Source organism: Helicoverpa zea, chromosome 7 (genome assembly GCF_022581195.2).
Source record: "Helicoverpa zea isolate HzStark_Cry1AcR chromosome 7, ilHelZeax1.1, whole genome shotgun sequence".
NCBI lineage: Eukaryota > Metazoa > Arthropoda > Insecta > Lepidoptera > Noctuidae > Helicoverpa > Helicoverpa zea.
This window is the reverse complement of record NC_061458.1, coordinates 8228306-8249493: the sequence shown is the minus strand read 5'-3', so window position 1 is coordinate 8249493 and position 21188 is coordinate 8228306. Positions and strand designations below refer to the sequence as shown.

The 21188-nt window shown below is 36.7% G+C and overlaps 3 protein-coding genes across 3 annotated transcripts; all 3 read left to right on the top strand.

Moving 5' to 3' along the window:
• The first annotated feature begins 2777 nt into the window (after positions 1–2777).
• On the top strand, positions 2778–7747 carry LOC124632105 (trypsin delta-like). Its single transcript, XM_047166774.1, has 7 exons — positions 2778–2921; positions 3519–3595; positions 4081–4199; positions 4482–4635; positions 6773–6895; positions 7036–7179; positions 7459–7747. Exons 1-7 carry the CDS (start codon positions 2882–2884, stop codon positions 7705–7707), a joined length of 906 nt encoding a protein of 301 aa, XP_047022730.1. The 5' UTR covers positions 2778–2881; the 3' UTR covers positions 7708–7747.
• Positions 7748–10532: 2785 nt separating this feature from the next.
• Positions 10533–13614, top strand: LOC124631912 (serine protease 30-like). The gene is made up of 7 exons (XM_047166546.1): positions 10533–10695; positions 11363–11448; positions 11601–11722; positions 11944–12106; positions 12298–12420; positions 12658–12810; positions 13290–13614. Exons 1-7 carry the CDS (start codon positions 10656–10658, stop codon positions 13506–13508), a joined length of 906 nt encoding a protein of 301 aa, XP_047022502.1. The 5' UTR covers positions 10533–10655; the 3' UTR covers positions 13509–13614.
• A 2382-nt stretch (positions 13615–15996) lies between these two features.
• LOC124631913 (trypsin 3A1-like) lies at positions 15997–20870 on the top strand. Its single transcript, XM_047166547.1, has 7 exons — positions 15997–16149; positions 16547–16632; positions 18842–18963; positions 19358–19520; positions 19739–19861; positions 20113–20259; positions 20556–20870. The coding sequence occupies exons 1-7, from the start codon at positions 16110–16112 to the stop codon at positions 20772–20774; spliced, it is 900 nt and encodes a 299-aa protein (XP_047022503.1). The 5' UTR covers positions 15997–16109; the 3' UTR covers positions 20775–20870.
• The last annotated feature ends 318 nt before the right edge of the window (positions 20871–21188 follow it).

Sequence of the window (21188 nt, the reverse complement as noted above, 5' to 3'; positions counted from 1 at the left end):
ATACGTGTGGCAATCGGGGACTGCCGCGGTAAAGCTATTGCATAGCATTCTGTATTGTATTCGTCCGATTTCGGAGCAGCTCGTCTCGATTCGGGCGAGTTCCGTTAAGTCGTACAATACGTCTAATCGCACGACACACAGCGCCGTGTCGAAGACTGCTGAACTGACACAACGTTAGACGATGTACGGCCTTCAAGCCATACCTCCGTGCCCGTCGGAGTGGGGAGCGTGAGGTTTTTTCGTTACGGAATTTCTGGATTTGGTCCCCGCGCTCAAGGCCTGCGATAGAAGCTATGCAATAGCTTAAAAAATTTCATACAAAGTATGTAGAATAAAAATGTGCTAGAATTAGAACAAAATATAAGAGTCAGTCATTACAAACAACTGAAATTCTCCCTTGAAACTGACAGCTATCAACTGGTCAAAACATTCGATACTTCTATCTTTGTCTCTGCTTTACACTGATGTAAATTATGAAAACGAAAATTGACTCCGGTGGCTAAACCACTGAATGGGTTAGGTAATTTTTTTATAAAGTATATGTGATAGGATTTAGTCGTGGTGGCCTAGTGGCTAAAGTACCAACATCTCAAGTATGAGGGTACGGGTTCAACTTTTCTAAGGTTGTATGTACTTTCTAAGTATATCTTAGACACCAATGACTGTGTTTCGGATGGCACGTTAAACTGCAGGTCCCGGCTGTCATTGAACATCCTTGGCGCTCGTTACGGGTAGTCAGAAGCCTAAAGACTTACACCAGTCTTACCAAGAGGTATTAGGTTGCCCGAGTAACTGGGTCTAGTAGGTCAGATAGGCAGTCGCTCCTTGTAAAGCACTTGTACTCAGCTGCATCCGGTAAGACAGGAAGCCGACCCCAACATAGTTGCGAAAAGACCCGGGAGATGATGATGATATGTGATAGGATTAAATGTGATTAGATATGACACATCCGATATGTTTATTTACAAATTTTTTAGACAAGCATAGCTATCACTATGACCATTAGAGGAAAGTTTCTCATCAATACGGAACGTTTTGAGTTTCTTGTTCCGAGAGGCAAACCTTGTCGCACTTCCTCATCTCTCCTTCTTCGTGTCCCTTCCCACACTACGAGCCGCTATGATGGATCGTTCACTGTTCGTGCTGTGAGACTGTGGAATTCCCTTCCACACTCAATACGCGAAAGCCCATCGTTGGGTGCATTCAAGAGACGAGTAAAGGATTACTATTTATCATCATGAATGACATTTATATTTGTATGTATATATATATATATTTTTTTTTTTTTTATGTGTATTATGTTTATGTATTGTGTAGTTTTACTACATATATATGTTTAGTATATTGTTATTTTTTATATATATATATATATATATATATTTCTTTAATTATTAATGTTTGTTGTGCACTTTTTTGAATCTACCCTACCACTATCGAATCTCTCTATGGCTTTAAGGTTGGCTGTAAGAGAACCCAATTCTGGGTTAAGCTCGCCATTGTACATAAACTGTCTGTATTATTTTTATATATTTGTTGTTAAGTGTGCAATAAAGAATAAATTAAATTAAATATAACTAAGCCCAAAAACGAGGTAGTAAATATGTACCGTTGCCTGCTACCTCGACCTTCACTTGTTTCCATCGTCAGGTCAGCTTCAAAACTTCACAGTTACACAGTGTTATCAGAAATATGCCTTAGTATCAAGTTTATACCCTACGCATGCCCATAACATTCGAAAATTACCCTCCATTTCTCAGGGTTCCCATCATCAGTTCTTGACTCGATGACTATGGGACCACCTGGCTTTTATACCCTATCAAACATAGAACTTTGCAGTCCAGGTGTCTTCGAGTAATTGGTGAATAATGTACATAAAAAAGATCCCGACGAATTGAGAAGCAAAAAGGTCCTCCTTTTTGAGAAGTCGGTTAAAAGGAGGAGGTTCTTAATTTGTGAGACACTCATGATCAGACGAATAACAAAAAAGATCACACGTATCAATTATTTGCTCATATTTTCCTCCTACCGATTATAGGTATTTGATTGAAGTTAAGGAATCTGTAATCCGATGTATGATTCTTATGCCAATAAATGATTAAATCAAATACATGTGTTTTTTGTTCATGATAATCAAGTTTATGACGGGCGATGACGACAGCTGAAGACAATGTACAGTCATTTCACACCAAATTTGCACCCACCGTGCCCCGTCGCGTAGCGTGGGATGGCAGATTTTTACCCTTGCACTTTCCCGCGCATTCCCGCGTCGGCAGTGTGTTGTACTAGATGAGATTTCTATAAAAATTGACATACCATTGTTTTGCAAAGGAGCAACTGCCTATCTGACCTCCTCAACTCAGTAGGTAAGACTGGTGGTCAGATCTTGGCATTGTACTTGACCATGCAGGTGTTTGATTTTAATGTCATGAATATTTGATCACAGGTACATTGAATCAGGATATTTACTAAGGGCTGATTTTTCATTCGCCAGATAACTTCTATCTGAGGAATATTTTTAACGTTTTGACAGCTTTTGTATGGAAAATATGTCAAACCGCCATATTTATTCCTCAGATAGAAGTTAACTGATGATTGAAAAATCAGCCCTAAATGTAATACCTCCCTTGAAATAATTTAAACTAAAAGATGTATTGGATAGGTTAGTCTCGCGATTAAGGATCTGATTTATATTTTTAGTAATAAGTTTCCTCAAAATGATTGCGATAAAAAATTACCCGCGTGGATGAGATAAGATTGCAACTCCTATATATTGATTATACAGACATATTGAACTCATTCATAGTATATTACCCAGTTATCCATTAACACGAAGAAAGGACCATTGTGTTAGTTTATGTGAACATTATTAACTGAAATTAAAATGAATAAGATTGTGATTTTGTGTGTGATTGCTTTTTATGGTAAGCTTAGATATTTATTTTATTGCGTCAAAAATTCTGCAATCATTAATTGGCTCAGTTGATTAGGTACTTTGGTATGTGCGCTCTCGTCCAACCAACTGATGTTTATTATTGCAACTGTGTCGAAACTAAGCGAATGATAAACTTGTCAGATTTCGTAATTTTATTATTTAATTTAATTTAATTTGGGTGCAGATTTCAAAATATTATTGAATTTTGTAAAGATCGAGAAAAAAAAGATGGTCGGAACTACTGTATTGTAATACAATAACATTTCAATAAGATAAATGAATATCTGCGAATCGAAATAAAATTATCAGCTTGTATTTATTTACTAAATAAAAAAACTAAGTATATTTTGGACAGCAATGGCTGATGAAAAGGTGAAGGAAAACATCTTGAGGAAACCTGGACTATATAGTCTGAAATCACCAACCCGATGATGACCGTGATCAATGCTCAATCCTTCTCAGTGTGAGAGGAGACCTGTGCCCAGCAGTGGATTAGGTTCAAATGCAAAATTTCTTGAAATAATTTAAGTTTTCTACAACATAGTGACTAAAATATAAAATAATAATAAAAACAAATCACCAACAGGAGCAAGTTATTCAGTTGAAGCAGCATCCAGAATTATTGGTGGAACTGCTGCTAATGAAAATCAGTTCAAATATATGGTAAGCATTGATACAACTACTTTCTTTGTCCTTGCTAATGTTAAGAAGGAGCCATTTTATTGCTTGTATGTACCCTAAAAAGCTCCGAAAAATTATTTCACTGTTTGGAAGCTAGACTATTGCCAAGTCACATAGGCTGTAGTTTGTCCAGTACAGGAAGCAATTCCCCAGAACGCGAGTGAATTGTTTAAAAATATATGAGTAATTATTTGTTTCTCCTTTTTATCATCGATGATGTCAGACGCACGTAGGCATCTCTCATGGTTTGGATCTTCAGTTTTCCTCTTTAATAGGATAACTTTTGATAGTCATTCTTTATATTGTCATTCATATCCTATATACTTTGGTACTATTGGCGATTTGATAAAACCATTAATTACCAATTATGTTTAGCGGTTTTTCTGTGAAAGTGACTCACAGACATGACTTCGTGCTCCTGCGCGGAACCTATTGCTGCAATGATGTATGCTGATATATTTTTACAGGTTTCCTTGCAAAACAGAAGTGAAGTGGATCTATTGACGAGAGGACATAGATGTGGAGGAGCATTGATCACGTTAAGTCATGCTTTGACAGCTGCCTCATGCCTTCATAACAATAATCAGTAAGTAAAGTGTTTTTATTTTCAATGTTTGGGTTCTGTACCCAAAGGGTAAAATTGTTATTACTAATACTTTGCTGGCCGTCCGTCTGTCACCGGGCAGTATCTACTGATAGCTTAATTGTTAAAATTCAGACTGCATGGATTTCTCTATAAAATAAGTATTTTAACAAACGTAATCTATGCGCGAGTAAGATTTTCATTTGGCCGGTTTTTGTTTCATTATTATTATTAGACCATAGTAGGTATTCCGGGAAAATTATATTCAACCTGTTTTCTTTTCAGGCTAATTGTTGCGTCACAATTTCGGTTATTTGCTGGCTCATCGAGGCTCAACAATGATGATAACTCGTATCGTGTACGGAATGTAGCTAGCTTCACAATCCACCCTCAGTTTGTCCCGAGTCAGCGTTTTAACAACGACATCGCTGTTATTGCTGTAAGTACCTATATTTTCTTGGCTTATCTACACAAAGATTATGAAGAGGAAAAATTAGAATTTTTGTTTGTTTGGAATGTATGTTTTTCTATTGGTTTCCTATTTACATAATAGGTAACATTACTTGTGCAGACGAATGAAAATATGTAGTATATATACCAGTTAGTGGCGTAGCGTGCCTTGTCGGGGCCCCGTATAAAAAAATTGTTTGGAGGCCCTTATATGGGGGTAAAGATTTTTCAGAAAATAAAAAAAATATTGTGAAAAGAAATATCCCACCCAAAACAAAAATGTGAAAGACTGCCAAGTTCGATAATATGGGAATGCTTCGCCTATAAAAGAAGTGAGATCTGAATAAGTACCAAGTTCCATACACATACCTCAGTTAAAAATAGTTACTTTTTAATGATGTTACTTGGAAAGTTTTCATACACCTTGTTATAAACCTACTAAACGCAATGAATCAAGTATTTAATTTTCTATTAAAACTTGCCAAGTAACATCATTAAAAAGTAACTATTTTTAACTGAGGTATGTGTATGGAACTTGGTACTTATTCAGATCTCACTTCTTTTATAGGCGAAGCATTCCCATATTATCGAACTTGGCAGTCTTTCACATTTTTGTTTTGGGTGGGATTTCATTTATTTTTGTAAGGTTGTTTATTTTATTTTTTTCTTATGATGAAGTTAGTTAAAGGAATGTCTCATTTATACTATCTTTTAGATTTTCTAATATGCACTATGTTTCTTACAAAGAAATGAACTAGATTAACTAAATGGACTAGATTTACCAACTGACTGACATGACATGTTATCATATATTATGTTCGTGGATCAAAGTTACACATTCGTTATTTTCGAAAGTGATTCACACTTGGCCGTTTTCAGATTTTTATTTTACTTCTAACTACACTATTTTACTTCTAACTAAACTAAATACAAACCATTCGAAGATATATTATATAAATATAGATAAATTTAGTTCGTTTTAGTTCCTTAGGGGTATAAATTTACACCGGGTATAAAACACCTTCATTATTTTGAAACCGACTCCCACTTGGCCATTTTCAGATTTTTCCCTTTACCTTGACATAAAGACCTACCTCTATGCCAAATTTCAAGTCAATACGACCATTGGAAGTGGTCTAGGTTTTTGATGAGTGAGTCAGTGAATCAGTCAGTCAGTGAGTGTATAGTAAAAATAGCGATTTTCTGACGTCAATATCTCAAGACCTACAATAGGTATATTAATGAAATTTTGTATTTTAGATAAGTGAGGGGGTCTCAATAGATACTAGAAATTTGATATGCGTAAATAAAATAGATTTTGAGTTACAGGGGGTCGAATTTGGCCCGAAATGGTTCGTGTAATATAACCCACGGCCGGTGTGTCGCTTTTTTTGCTCGAACTTGGCGGACACACTGCCGTGTGTCTAGATTTATCATAACATAATTTAAAAGCATTTCACAAATAAAAATCATATTCACTCTCCTTGCCTTTTTTTCGGCAAACTGATTTATTTAATCATTTGTTGGAATTGCTTTATAGAATTTCGACATTTGTAAAAAAAACATCATCCTCCGAGCCTTTTCCCAATCATGTTGGGGTCGGCTTCCAGTTTAACCGGATTCAGCTGAGTACCAGTGCTTTACAAGAAGCGACTGCCTATCTGACCTCCTCAACCCAGTTACCCGGGCAACCCGATACCCCTTGGTTAGAATGGTGTCAGACTTACTGGCTTCTGACTACCCGTAACGACTGCCAAGGATGTTCAATGACAGCCGGGACCTACAGTTTAACGTGCCATCCGAAACACAGTCCATGGTGTCTAAGATATACTTAGAAAGTACATACAAATTTAGAAAAGTTGCATTGGTACTTGTCTGACCTGGGATCGAACCTGCGCCCTCATACTTGAGAGGTTGGTCCTTTACCCACTAGGCTACACTAGGATTTGATTTTGCATTTGTAAAATAAAATAAATTAAAAAGTTTTATTTTCTTTCTTTACACACTTTTGGGGCCCCGTGGCCCGGGGGCCCCGTATAATTGACACGGCAGATACGGCGGTAGCTACGCCCCTGATACCAGTCATTTATTTGTTGTATTATAACTGAATTCATTTCTACTTTCAGACTGTTAGTCCGTTCTCAAGCATTGCTGTAAGTGTCCTGAGACTTCCCACTGAAGACATCTCAGTGACACATCTAGCAGTTTGCCATACTCCTGGTTGGGGAGCCCAAAATGCGTCAGCCAGTGTAAGTCACAGTAAAGTTACAATCTATATCTATAATAAAAAATAATTATTTTCTCATTAATAGGTGAAATTTGGCAAATTATTTTTATTCTAATTTGTTGCTCATTAACTTTCATCCTAATGTAGTAAAAACGTTTTTAGGCGAGTTACCAGTTGATGTTTATTCAAAGCCGAGTGACTTTAAGCTCGCATTGCGCTACTGCCTACTATGGAATGGGAACTACAATTGCAATGCAGCCCAACATGCTCTGTGCTATGCCGATAACAAACAGTACTGGATGTCATGTAAGCACCTTTAATTATGTCTTATAAAATAAACTCATCTATTCAATATAACTACTCTTTTTTCGCAACTCACTCTTTTTTGCTATCACTCGATAGTAGACGCGATATAATCTATTTGAGTAATCTTTGAATTGTGTTCTATTGAGTAGCATAATGATTTAATTTTATGTTCAAAATGGTTACCTTTTTCACACCAAACAACAATTTCAAAACGATTCTCATAATAGTATCCGAAGTTTTTAAACTAAGCGCAAAACTCATACATTGATTCGTTTTCAGGGTGACCTTGGAAACCCATTGGTTTGCGGCGACTATCTGCAGGGCGTTCTTTTCTTGTCAAAGGACTGCACATCTCCATTATTGACAGCAGTCCCTGACGTATACTCTAGAGTGTTCAGCCACGTTGCTTGGTTGAACGAAACCGTCTTCGGAGTTAGTGACGAAACAAGCGGAGCGTGTACTTATCAAGCTGGTGTTGGTCTGCTAGCGATATTCGCGCTCGTTCAAATTGTAACATCAATGTCATAAGATAATATAATGTTTATAAAATAATAAATACCAAAATTCAGTCTGTGTGTTGTCAATTGTTTGTGTTCCTCTATTACTTTATTCTTTATTGACGTAATGTTAGTTGAAACGACCTTTTGGTTCGAATGAAATTTTTTTGTAGACCAATAATGCTATTTGAAGACAACATTGTCTGCCACTGCAATATGCTGAAAAGTGATCAAAATACACTATGCCTTATGAGAAAATAAAAACTTTAACCGCTTCCATTAACATTACGTTAACAATTTCGTTTTCTTTCTTATAATTTCAACTATTTTGTGTCTAATATTTATGCCTGGTGGTACGGATATAGTTACAATATCGGTATTTACTTTTATTTTATACATTTTTAAGTATATTGTGCAATCCTTGAAGCTATCTATAAATCGATTAAAGAACAATGTCAGACTTCCATAGTAACTTAGGCTCAATAAAAATATTTCATGTACAGTGAAAATTCTTACAGTTTTTTGTGTAGTTTAATGTCAGAAGCTTTTCTATATTTTCCACTTTTGCATTGAACTTCTCAAAACCAAATTATTCCAAATTACTAAAACGAAAAACCTGAACTCGATAAACAAAATAATTACTTATTAAAATGATTTTTTTTTTGAAAAGTTCTAGATAACAATTAAATATTTTATAAGAAGTTAGTATTTTATATTTAAATTGTTGTAGTAAAGAACTTTGTGCCCGTGAGAATTTAGTTTTAAAAGTTGATTGGGTGGGCCGAAACCTGACATTGTTCTTTGAACTTCTTTGATCTACAACTATGGTCTTCGTGAGTTCTATAGACTATATTTTTTATACAACATGCTCGAAGCTTACTGCAGAATAAGTTAAGATGGGAACAAAACGATCCTATAATCATTATTATGTATGTTGGTCGGTATAGTCTACCAGGACTTATCTAAATATTCTGATAAGATTTTTACTATGTTCCTAACGGAATATAGTAAAAGTCAATTTAGAAACTGATCTTTCAGTCAACTGTCGTTCTACTTGTCTTCTGTTCCTATTCTTTGACTTCATTACTAACTCTCATAATTTATCAAAACCATGCCTATAATATTTATGCAACATATTTGATGAAGTGACAATTGCATATATCTTATATCCGTGTTGTGATATAACATGTATCTGTGTATCATATTCTTGGCAAATAAATAGGTAATAAATATATTAAATCGTTTCACTTTACTCTCTACAGTTACCTAAGCTTACTGAAAACTGTCAGTCCAGCATTACTGGTCATCAACCAACTTCCCAAAAAGGAGGAGGTTTCGGTAATTTATCTTTTTGTCTTTGCTACTCAATTTTACTAAGACGACTAGACCGATTTGGAAAATTCTTTCAATAAAAAGTATACTGTCAGTTCCTTTTTCACCAGGTCAGGATTTTTTATTTATTATTTTTTTTAACGACGTAAAAAATCATCAAATGACCCCTCCCGCTGTGGGTTAGCAGCGGTGAGGGAGTGTCAGACTCTTACTGACTAAAAGCCGTCGTGTTCCGTCGTAGGCCTTCTTATGTGCTAGGGCCGCGGTACCTCTTTCGAACAACCCGCAGCCCCGGAGGTCAGGATTTAATGATGAAATCCCTGAGGGCAACACTTGAAAATTATAGGCACACATCGGACGAAAACTCGATATTAGTATTTATTAGAGACAACGTCGGGTACCTTAACTGACGATGGAGACGACAGAAAATCAACGGACATCCACATCGATAGATAGCAAATACTACGTATTTGAGCTAATTTCATTCTTGGTGACGGTATTTTTATCACGGTCTACAAGCACCGTCAACCACGCTATCTTAAGACAATGGCAATTAAGTTATCTTTTTATCATTATTTAGATTTCGATTATGTGCAATATTATTGTTAGCTGTATTCTTGTTATCAGAACAACCAGACCAATAGGGAAAATGCTTGTACAAAATATTTGATTAGTTCCTAGGTGTTTCCCCTAAACAGAGTAGACATTGAAGATTAGAAACAATAGAAAATCTATTGACTTTTGAGTAAGTAAACAGAAATGAGTCCATATCAGTAAGTTGATTGGTTGGTAAATGAACTTTGTGAGAGTACAAGTATCCTATAATATTCCTTTCTGTCTATAATAAACTATACAGTCCAAGGATATCGTCATCATCTCCCGAGCATTTTCCCAACTATGTTGGGGTCGGCTTCCAGTCTGCCGGATGCATCTGAGTATGTATGTAGGTATACCTACTTTATTTGTTAATGCCGCAAATAGTTATCTTTTGCTGCGTCATCAGAGCAGCAAGTTAATTCCATTAAAGTTCATACATCGATTTATCTAGAACCAAAACCGTATTGAGTTTTACCAGGAGATAATGGTTAAATCACCAACCCGCATTGGGCAAGCGTGGTGATTAACGTTCAATCCTTCTCCGCGTGAGAGGAGGCCGCAGCCCAGCAATGGGACGATACAATAGCGGTAACAAAATGAGATGGTTAGAGAACCCAAATAGGCTCTAATAAGAATAAGAAATAGAGCATTAAAAGCTTGTTTTACCATAATAAAGTCTATTTCAACATAGCTGGACGAGAATCGCTAATTATGTTTTTTTAACAATTTATAATGACGTACTTCGTCTTAAGTGTATATTGATACACTTAAGACGCTAAGCAAAACTAACGAATTACTGTTTCTAATCAATGCAGGAGAAAAAACTTTTATTGCAGTTAAAATATAGGGACTTTACCTTTTTTATCTGCTTAAAATATATCATTATCCCTTTTTTGTCAGATAAGATTAAAATTGTATATATAATGACAATACGAAGAAAAAGAACATAATTTAATCAAATATTGCAATGTGTGATAGTTAAAAATATATATTTTTTCTTTTTATATTTTTTTTTGGTTATCTAGTTAAGTTGTTGATTGTGGTCAAGAAATGGGGTATTTTCTGATTTTATTTGCAATTGCACTCAGTGGTAAGTACCTATACATGATAATAATAGTAAATTCTCGAAAATAACCATGTCACGTTGTATTTGGTATCGGTACCTAGGGCTAGCTAATAAGCCTGATATTCCTAGTGGTGATCGATCGACTGACGTGGCGCGCGATCGTAGTCGATGTCACCGTTCGCAAGACGAGAACCTCGTGAAAGCTGAGAAAGAGTAGCAGATGAAGGTCTCAACTTACGAGGGTGTCGCCATGTGATTGAACAACTTTATGAAATAAGTGAATTTTTACTGCTAGATTCTTCCATAACCTTTTTAATGTTTGGGGTACGTTCAGACAGACCGGCTCGGAGACACGGTAAAGATTTAAACTGTGTCGGAGAGAAGAGCAAATCCTTAACACGTTGAAAATCGAGTACTTGGTACTTGTAGTAAGGTTTATTTTTGGATGTGCACTGCTTGTGTCACTAAGAATGCTCAAAGGCGCTCGGTGTGAAATAAAAAGGGGAGCCGACCGGCTCCGATCGCGTATTTTTTCTTGACGTTTGACACAATTTGCATACATAGAAAAATGCGCGTCGATGCTCTCCGAGCTGGTCTGTTTGAACGGGCCCTTAAACGTAATAAATATACACATTATTTTATGGCCATAATAACGACAAATACATATATCTACAACAAATATTATTTTCAGTGATTGTGGCAGTCTCTTCAAATGCCGTTGATTCAAACCGAATCGTAGGTGGATTTGTTTCACCAGAGGGCGTGTTCAAATATATGGTAAGTTTACTTTAGGAGGTAAAGTGAATTGATTGGCATCGATATAACGAAAATGTATTTATAATTGAAATGCTTAATGATTATTAAAAAAAGAGGATAATTGTTTGTATTTTTCTCTCACAATTCGCTTCAATAACATTAAATTATTTCAGATTTCACTGCAAGAATTAAGCAAAATACAAGATTATAGACGAGGACACAGATGTGGAGGGGCTCTGATCTCATACCAGCATGCACTGACAGCTGCATCGTGCACCTTCAATTATAACAATGGGTAAATACGCGAATATGGTTCTAAAGAAATTGGCTTTCATATATCACAGAAAGGAGAATCGCGCTAGAAACAATAACGCAAACCCTCATACAGCTTAGCCTTTTCCCAAACTATGTCAGGATCAGTTTCTAGTCTTAACTAGATTCAGCATTTGCTACGCACTGCTTGAATATAATTTGCGAATTCTTTTTTACATGCTTTAATCTGTTGATGTTTTTCAGTGCGCTCACACCTATTAACGTGGCTGAATTCCGTGTGTTCGCTGGTTCAGTGTTGCTTACTAACGACGCATCTGAAGATCACGTTCGGAGTATCTCAAACATCAGAGTTCACCCCTCATACTTGACAAGCCAACCGTTTGCTGATGATATCGCTGTTATAACCGTGAGTAATCGGTTTGCTAGTATATTGTTTGGCTTGCTTCCTATGGATAACGATAACTATGAATAACAGACAGAGGTTACATAACCACAGGCTAAGCTAACTGATTTAAATGTAAATGAATCGACAAAATAAAATACGTTTTAGATCCTTGAATCTTGCATCTGAATATTAAATATGAATATCTCTTTCAGCTCACCGTTCCATTCCCCAACAACGTGGTGAAACCAGTCCCTTTATCTGAAAGAGAAGTTAGTCCTGAAGAATTCGGAGTCTGCGAACTATCGGGTTGGGGAAGTCGAAACTCATCAGCCACTGTAAGTATAGACCAAGAAAGCTAATAGCCGATGCAGTTCTACCAGACTGCTTGCTTTATGTAACTGTAGATAGATGGACACCAGCTACCAGCTGAACATCTGTAAATGGATTATGGTTATAAAGCATCATTAATTTATGTATTTAACACATAACTCACATTAATATCATCAGCTATTCGTTATATTACTTATTGTTATGTACTTTGAATTGTATGTATATATTTTTTTTTGTTTCAGGAAAGTGCGGAATTAGTATACTCAATCCAATCAATTCTTGATTGGCATGATTGTGAGCGTGCGTTCAATACTCTTCCTCCGCCTTACCAACTCGTTCTACTACCCAGTATGATCTGCGCGTACCCCGATAAATCAATAGCAGTTGGGTGCACTGTACGTAAAATATAATAATATAGCAATAGTATTAATAGTTTCCCCATTCCCAGCCCATTAGCATCCCATCACAATAGCCCAAGTAGTTTTCATCCATAGTTAGTAATAGTTTAGCACAGAACCGGCGATTGTCCTTGGGTACATTTCTATAGTGATCGATAATCGTCGGTTTTGTGTCACCATTTCATTAAAGTAGTCTCAAAAGGGCTTCAGCGTGTTGGCTTTGGCCCCGCGTTCACCTCCCAAAAATCCGGGACTCTATAGTCCCGAGGTCTGTCAATCGATTGCAAGCAATAAAATTGAAGATAAAAAGTTGATAACATGGATCTTATCTGCATCAGTAAAAGTTCATTTGACATGGTACCTTCACAAAGTCCACATGTCTTTCAGATTATTTCCAGAGCAAGCAGCGACTTACTACAACACAGCATTATTATCTGGAAATTAGATACTAATGAATGACTGTTTTATTGTTCCAGGGCGATATTGGCAACCCCTTGGTCTGCCATGATAGCCTTACGGGCATTGCTGTCAAGACCCTAAACTGTTCTAGGATAGAATTTACTGAGGTTTACACTAAGGTGGCCATGTACATCCCATGGATTAATCGAGTCATGAACGGTGCACCCTCAATCGTGCAACCTGGAATAGCTTTGTTAACTGCGTTTGTAGTCATAGCTTCTAAAATCATAACCTAGAAGCTTCTTAAAGTAGCTAAGGAGGAATAATTATTTTTTAATGTTAATATCTCACTAATATAATTTATAATTTATTTCATCTTCAATAAATGTTATTTGAAAGTAATTATGTTTTTTTTTAAAGGACTTCCTCAGAAGTAGGAGGTTCTTAATTCGACCGTATATTTTTTTTTTGGATTTTTATTGTTTGATATGGTTACTTCCGAAGTGGTCCCATATTCATCAGGAAAGGATCTAATGATAGAAACCCTGAGAAATCGAGGGCAACTATCGAAAGTTGTAGCCATACATAGAGTAAAAAACTTGACACTCGGGTATATACCTGATAGCACTTTTCAACAGTGGGGGTTTGGCGCTGACCTGATGATGGAAGCCAGAGAAGGTCGAGGGAACTCGACAACTGAATATGTTAACTAAATCGTGTTTGGGCTTATATTATTCCTATTGACGAGGCTTTTATTAAAGTAGGTTCAAATACGTACATCGATAAATTGACAACAGAATAAACGTGACTTTTTTCGTAAGTATTTAGATTTTGAAAAGTTTTTTTTTGTCTTGGACCATTGAATATAACCACGAGCTTATGAGTTTAGTAGAGCACCCACAGTGGTGTTGAGATTCCGGTATTTTTGCCTACCAAGGCACGGACAGCTGATAAGCGGGGATTAATAAACTGCTGTTCTTTGGCTCTAGCAAAGGGCAGATCCAACAAACTTCTAAAATTAGTATCAGGCAAGGTAGGCGTCTCTTTATTAGAAAACAATCAACACGGTTTTAGATGCAAGAGGTCTGTTAATACCAACAGACAGTTATTGAGAACAAATCAAAACATCTTGATAGAAAACGCCAGGTAGACGTGCTTTATTTTGATTTTCGTAAAGCCTTTGACAAAGTCAATAATGCCATCTTGCTTTCAAAACTTAGTGCCATTGGGTTCTGTCCTAATCTACTCCGATTTCTAGCCGACTATCTCCGGGACCGTCAGCAATTTGTAAGGCTTGGTGTCAACGATTCCCAGCTCTACCATACGCGTTCCGGTGTAGGTCAAGGGTCAATACTTTGGCCTCTTATTTTCCTAATCATGGTCAATGACTTACCATCTGTCCCAAAATTCGCAGAAAGTCGCCTTTACGCGGACGACCTTAAGCTTTACGGTGCGGTTGACTCTCTTTCGGACTGTGAAGCCATGCAAAGCGATATAAATGCCATATACGATACATACATACATACATGATCTAAATATCAGAATAAAATGGAATTCAATTTGTCTAATTGCTGTGTTGTGACTTTTGGTCGAACGCGACATCCAAGTTACATATTTTGACTATAGGTACAATAAATGGTACTAAGATAATAAGATCGAAAAACATGAAAGACTTGGGTGTCACATTTGACCTGAAGCTACCTTTTCATGACCATATTTCAACGGTTGCCAAGGAATCTTTTAAAAGGTTAGGGTTTGTATTCCGCATTGCCCGTGAATTTAACAGTAAACACGTCGTAAAGCTTATGTACAGTGCACTAGTACGAACTAAATTAGAAGCCATTTCTTCTGTATGGAATCCGCATGAAGCCAAGTATGTACTTCTTTTAGAAAAAGTGCAAAAAGCATTTTTGCGGTTTCTCTACAAGACAACATTCGGATACTATCCTTATCTTTACCCAACCAAGTTCCTTTTGGGATGTTTGGGGTATAACATGTTGGCGGTAAGGCGGGAGTGTGACCAGATAGAAACTATGCTCATTTGTGAAGGTTTGACAGAAGCACCTGATATCCTGAATGAGCTGATTCGACTATACACGCCGAATAATTATCTCCGCCGCAGAGGTATCGTTTGTTAGACGTGCCTCCGTGTCGAACCGCAGCCCGCGCCGCGGCTCCCGTACCGCGCGTGTTGAATACGACCAACAAACTCGTTGAAGCCAACCCGGACTGCGATATATTGGAAGATAAAGTCCATTTAATGGGAGTATGCTTAAAGTTTTGTGAAAACAATTTCTAATTTTGTTATTTGTTACTAACGTGTTTTTATTTTATTTTCATTTTGTTTTTTTTTTAATCTTATTTAATAGTTTAGTTAACTGTATTTTTAAGCTTTGAACTTTCAATTTAAATTTAAGTTTACGATTTATGTAATTGGCTGTTAAAGCCGTGTAAGTCGAATAAATAAATAAATAAAATAATTCACATCTTGTGATTCTTTGGTAGGTACTATTGTGAAAGGAAAACATGTTTTTATATTTAAGTCTATATTAACTTAACTATGAATAAGTATGTCGCTAATATGGATTTGTAACAATTTATTATGCTGGTATTTAGAACTTCGTCTTAAGAAAATATTGAGGCTAGGTCAAAACTTACGAATTACTGTTTCTAATCAATACAGGAGGATAAACTTTAATTGCAGTTAAAATATTGGGACTTTACCTTTTTTATCTACTAAGAATATATCATTATCCCTTTTTTGTCAGATAAGATTAAAATTTGTATATATAATAACAATACGAAGAAAAAGAACATAATTTTATCAAATATTGCAATGTGCGATAGTAAATTTTTTTTTTTGGTTATCTAGTTAAGTTGGTGATTGTGGTCAAGAAATGGGTTCCTTTCTGATTGTATATGCAATTGCACTCAGTGGTAAGTACTTATATGATAATAATAGTAAATTCTCGAAAATAACCATGTCACGTTGTATTGGTATTGATCTTTCATCACTGACCTAGAACTATTGTAGCCAATAAGCCTGATATACCTCTAATGGTGATAGATCAACTAGCGCGCCGCGCGATGATGGTCGATGTCGCCGTTCCGCATGACGAGAACCTCTTGAAAGCTGAGAAAGAGAAACAAATGAAGTTCTCGACTTATGAGGTTGTCGCCATGTGATTTAACAACTTTATGAATTTAGTGAACTTTTACTGCTGGATTTTTCCATAACCTTTTTAACCTTTTCAATGTTTAAACGTAATAAATATACACATTATTTTATGGCCATAATAACGAAAGATATATTTACAACAAATGTTATTTTCAGTGATAGTTGCAGTCTCTTCAAATGCCGTTGATTCAAACCGAATCGTAGGTGGATTTGTTTCACCAGAGGGCGAGTTCAAATATATGGTAAGTTTTTACTTTAGGAGGTAAAGTGAATTGATCGGCATCGATATAACGAATATGTATTGATAATTGAAATACTTAATAATTATTCAATAAGCAAAATTAATAATTTTAAAAAATCTCACGACGGTAAAAATCTTATTGAAAAATAATAAAATAACTCAAAAACCGCGACTTAACCAAATTATTATGTAACTACATATTATAATAGACGAAAAAATACTCTCTTAAAGAGTTGATATCTCGAGAAATCGGTAATAGATATACTTAACTACTTAAACAATGAATATCGATGTTTACAGCTTTTCCGAACGTGTTTGTTTCTCGAAGATATACTTAGATGTAATAATAATATTTTTTATTATTCGTTTTAGTTTTAATAATATTGCAATATAATCGTTTCACACTAATATTATCGTAAGACTTATCTTAAACCATGCAACTACGAACCCATCGCTGAAAACCGCATTGAAATCGGACAATTCGTTATAATATTATTGCAATATTATTATTTTAAGTATACCGCAAAATTACCAGTATTAGTTTACCGGCATTCATATCCTCGGTTCACGGCACTGAGAAATTAACCAGGAATATTCTTACTCCAACACTGGCTGATTTCGAGGTGCCGTATTTAGCCGAGGCTATGGATGCATGGAAAATTACTTGCCTGAATGAAAATTTACCCAGCAACCCGTCTTCCCAAAGACAGTGGGATGAGCCGCTCTGCAGAGTAACCCGGAATAGTTTGATAGAAACGGCAATTACTCCTGCTGAGCGAGCGCGCCTACTGGCTGTGGGTAGATGGGAGTCGGGGCTTTGGCTTCAGGCACTACCGTCGTCAAATATTGGCACCATGTTTGACGATACAACTTTCCGCCTCGCTACTTGCTTACGTATAGGAGCACCGTGCTGCTCCCCTCATCGCTGCCACTGTGGTGAGGCTGTCACCAGCCTCGGACACCACGGCCTGTCGTGCAGCCGCAGTGCGGGCCGTATTGCCCGGCATGCAAACATCAATGACATTATACGTCGGGCTCTTGTTGCCGTCGGGGTACCAGCTGTATTAGAACCAAACGGCCTGGCACGCGACGACGGTAAGAGACCAGACGGCATGTCGTTATTCCCTTGGAAGATGGGTAGGCCTTTAGTATGGGACGCAACCTGTGTCGATACTCTTGCGCCATCACACCTTCCAAGTTCTGCGTGCTGTGCTGCTGCTGCCGCTGCGGCTGCGGAGAACCTCAAGCGGCGGAAATATAGTGGCCTTGTCGGAAACTATATTTTCGAACCGTTTGGGGTTGAAACCCTCGGGTCGTGGGGTCCGAATGCCCACATTCTATTTAAAGATCTATCAAGGCGGCTGGTTGACGCTTCTCGTGACCAGAAGGCTGGCTATTACCTCGGACAAAGAATCAGCATGGCGATCCAACGAGGTAATGCTGCCAGCCTCTTGGGCACGCTCCCAGTTGACAGCGATGGGGACGAATTTTTTGACGCTTTTTAGTTGTTTGTTTTGCTAGGATAGTTTTTGATTTTTATTGTAAATATGTATTGTAAATATCTGTGTAAATAAAGTTTTAAGTTATATTTTTTATGTAAATATAGATTTTGTTTATTTTAAAATATAATGTACAGATTTTATTGAATGTAAGTAAATAGAATAAGTACAAAATTTCATTGCAATATTATTTTCCACTAATATTGTAACGCCCTCTAGTGAGTTGCAGACGTAATTTTTATTATTTGAGAACATGCGTTAAGTATGTAGACATTGCTGATGAGAACAGAATTGTAATCGGTCTTTTGATTATATTTCTACATTGCTTTGCACTAATATTGTGTCGCCCCCTAGTGAGTTATAGCCGCCATGGCTATCTAAAAACATGAACTCATCGAACACAAACCCGTTATTGCTATATTACTTTGCTGTTTTGCGCTAGTATTGTGGCGCTCCCTAGTGAGTTACAGCCATTACACCTGTCTAAGAACATGAACTCATCGCACAGAAATACGGTATTGAAAGCCGCATCAAAATCAGAACAATAGTTAAGAAGATAGGTGGGGACATTAATTTCCAGAAACGCACACATAAACGCACATCTCTCACCCTAAACGCATATACCTGCTCCGTTCCGTCGTGGGTAAAGAGGATGATAATTGTTTGTATTTCTTTCTCACAATTCGCTTCAATAACATTAAATTATTTCAGATTTCACTGCAAGAATTAAGCAAAATACAAGATTATAGACGAGGACACAGATGTGGAGGGGCTCTGATCTCATACCAGCATGCATTGACAGCTGCATCGTGCACCTTCAATTATAACAATGGGTAAATATTTAAACATGGTTTAAAGGAAATTCGTTATCTTGTGTCACCTCTGAATGGATAATCGTGTTAGGGCTGATTTTTCAATCGCCAGATAACTTCTATCTGAGGAATATTTTTAACGTTTTGACAGCATTAGTATGGAAAATATGTCAAACCGCCATATTTATTCCTCAGATAGAAGTTAACTGATGATTGAAAAATCAGCCCTTAGAATCGTAACCAGTAGCAAATAGAACTATAACGCAATCTCAATCTCTCACTCAGCCTACCCTCTTCCTAAATCATGTTGGGGTCAGCTTCCAGTCTTAACTGGGTCCAGCATTTACTAAGCACTGCTTGAAAATCACTTATAAGAATTCCATTCACATGCTTTAATATATTTACGTTTTTTCAGGGCATTCACACCTATCAACGTGGCTGAATTCCGTGTGTTCGCTGGTTCAGTGTTGCTTACTAACGACACATCTGAAGATCACGTTCGGAGTATCGCAAACATCACAGTTCACCCCTCATACTTGACAAGCCGACCGTTTGCTGATGATATCGCTGTTATAACCGTGAGTAATCTGTTTGCTAGTGTATTGTCAGGCTAGATTTCATACCAATGTTTCCTTATTCATGATTCACGTTTCTACGATTTGGCTATGGATAACGGACAGCGGTTACATAACCACAGGCTAAGCTATCTGATTAAAGTGTATAATATGAATTGGCAAAATACATTTTACATCCTTGAATCTTGGATCTCAATAATAAATATGAACATCTGTTTCAGCTTACCGTTCCATTCCCAAACAACGTGGTGAAACCAGTTCCTCTATCTGAAAGAGAAGTTAGTCCTCAAGAATACGGAGTCTGTACTCTATCGGGTTGGGGAAGTCGAAACTCATCAGCCACTGTAAGTTATCATACAGGTAGACCAAGAAAGCTAATAGCCGATGCAGTTCTACCAGACTGCTTGCTTTATGTAACTGTAGATAGATGGACACCAGCTACCAGCTGAACATCTGTAAATGGATTATGGTTATAAAGCATCATTAATTTATGTATTTAACACATAACTCACATTAATATCAACAGCTATTAGTTATATTACATATTGCTATGTACTTTGAATTGTATATTCTTTATATATTTTTTTTGTTTCAGGAAAGTGCGGAATTAATATACTCAATCCATACAATTTTTGATTGGCTTGCTTGTGCGATTGCGTACGGTGCTCTTGCTCCGCAAGTTGTTATATTCCCCGGTGTAATCTGCGCGTACGCCGATAAAACAGTAGCAGTTGGGTGCACTGTACGTAAAATATATTAATCTAGCAATAGTTTTAATAATAATGGTATCAAAACCTTATAGATATTGATAGATATTACTAATCAAATATAGCATTAGTTGCAAGCAATAAAATTGAAGATATAAAGTTGATAAGATGAATTATATCATATCGGCATCTGTAAAAGTGCATTTGACATGGTACCATCACAGAGTCCACATGTCTTTCAGATTCTTCCGAAAGCAAGCAGCGACTTACTACAACACAACATTATTATCAGGAAATTAAATACTAATGAATGACTGTTTTATTGTTCCAGGGCGATATTGGCAACCCCTTGGTCTGCCATGATAGCCTTACGGGCATTGCTGTCAAGACCCAAGACTGTTCTGTTAGAGCTTTTCCTGAGGTTTACACTAAGGTGTCCACGTACATCCCATGGATTAACCGAGTCATGAACGGTGCACCCTCAATCATGCAACCTGGAATAGCTTTGTTAACTACGTTCGTAGTCATAGCTTCTAAAATCATAACCTAGAAGCTTCTAAAAGTAGCTAAGGAGGAAGAATTATTTTTTTATGTTAATATCCCACTATAATTTATTTCATCTTCAATAAATGTTATTTGAAAGCAATTATGTTTTTTTTAACGGACTTCCCCAAAAGGAGGAGGTTATTTATTTTTTTAAGTATTTAGATTTTGAAAGCTTTTTCTTTTTTATTTTGGACCATTGCATATAACCACGAGCTTATGAGTTTACTAGAGCACCCACAGAGGTGCTGAGAATCCGGTATTTTTGCCTACAACGGCACAGACAGGCGGGGATTCATAAACTGCTGTTCTTTGGCTCTAGCAAAGGGTAGATCCAACATACTTCTAAAATTAGTATCAGGCAAGGTAGGCTTCTCTAGATTACAAAATTATTCAGATCTTGTGATACTTTGGTACTATC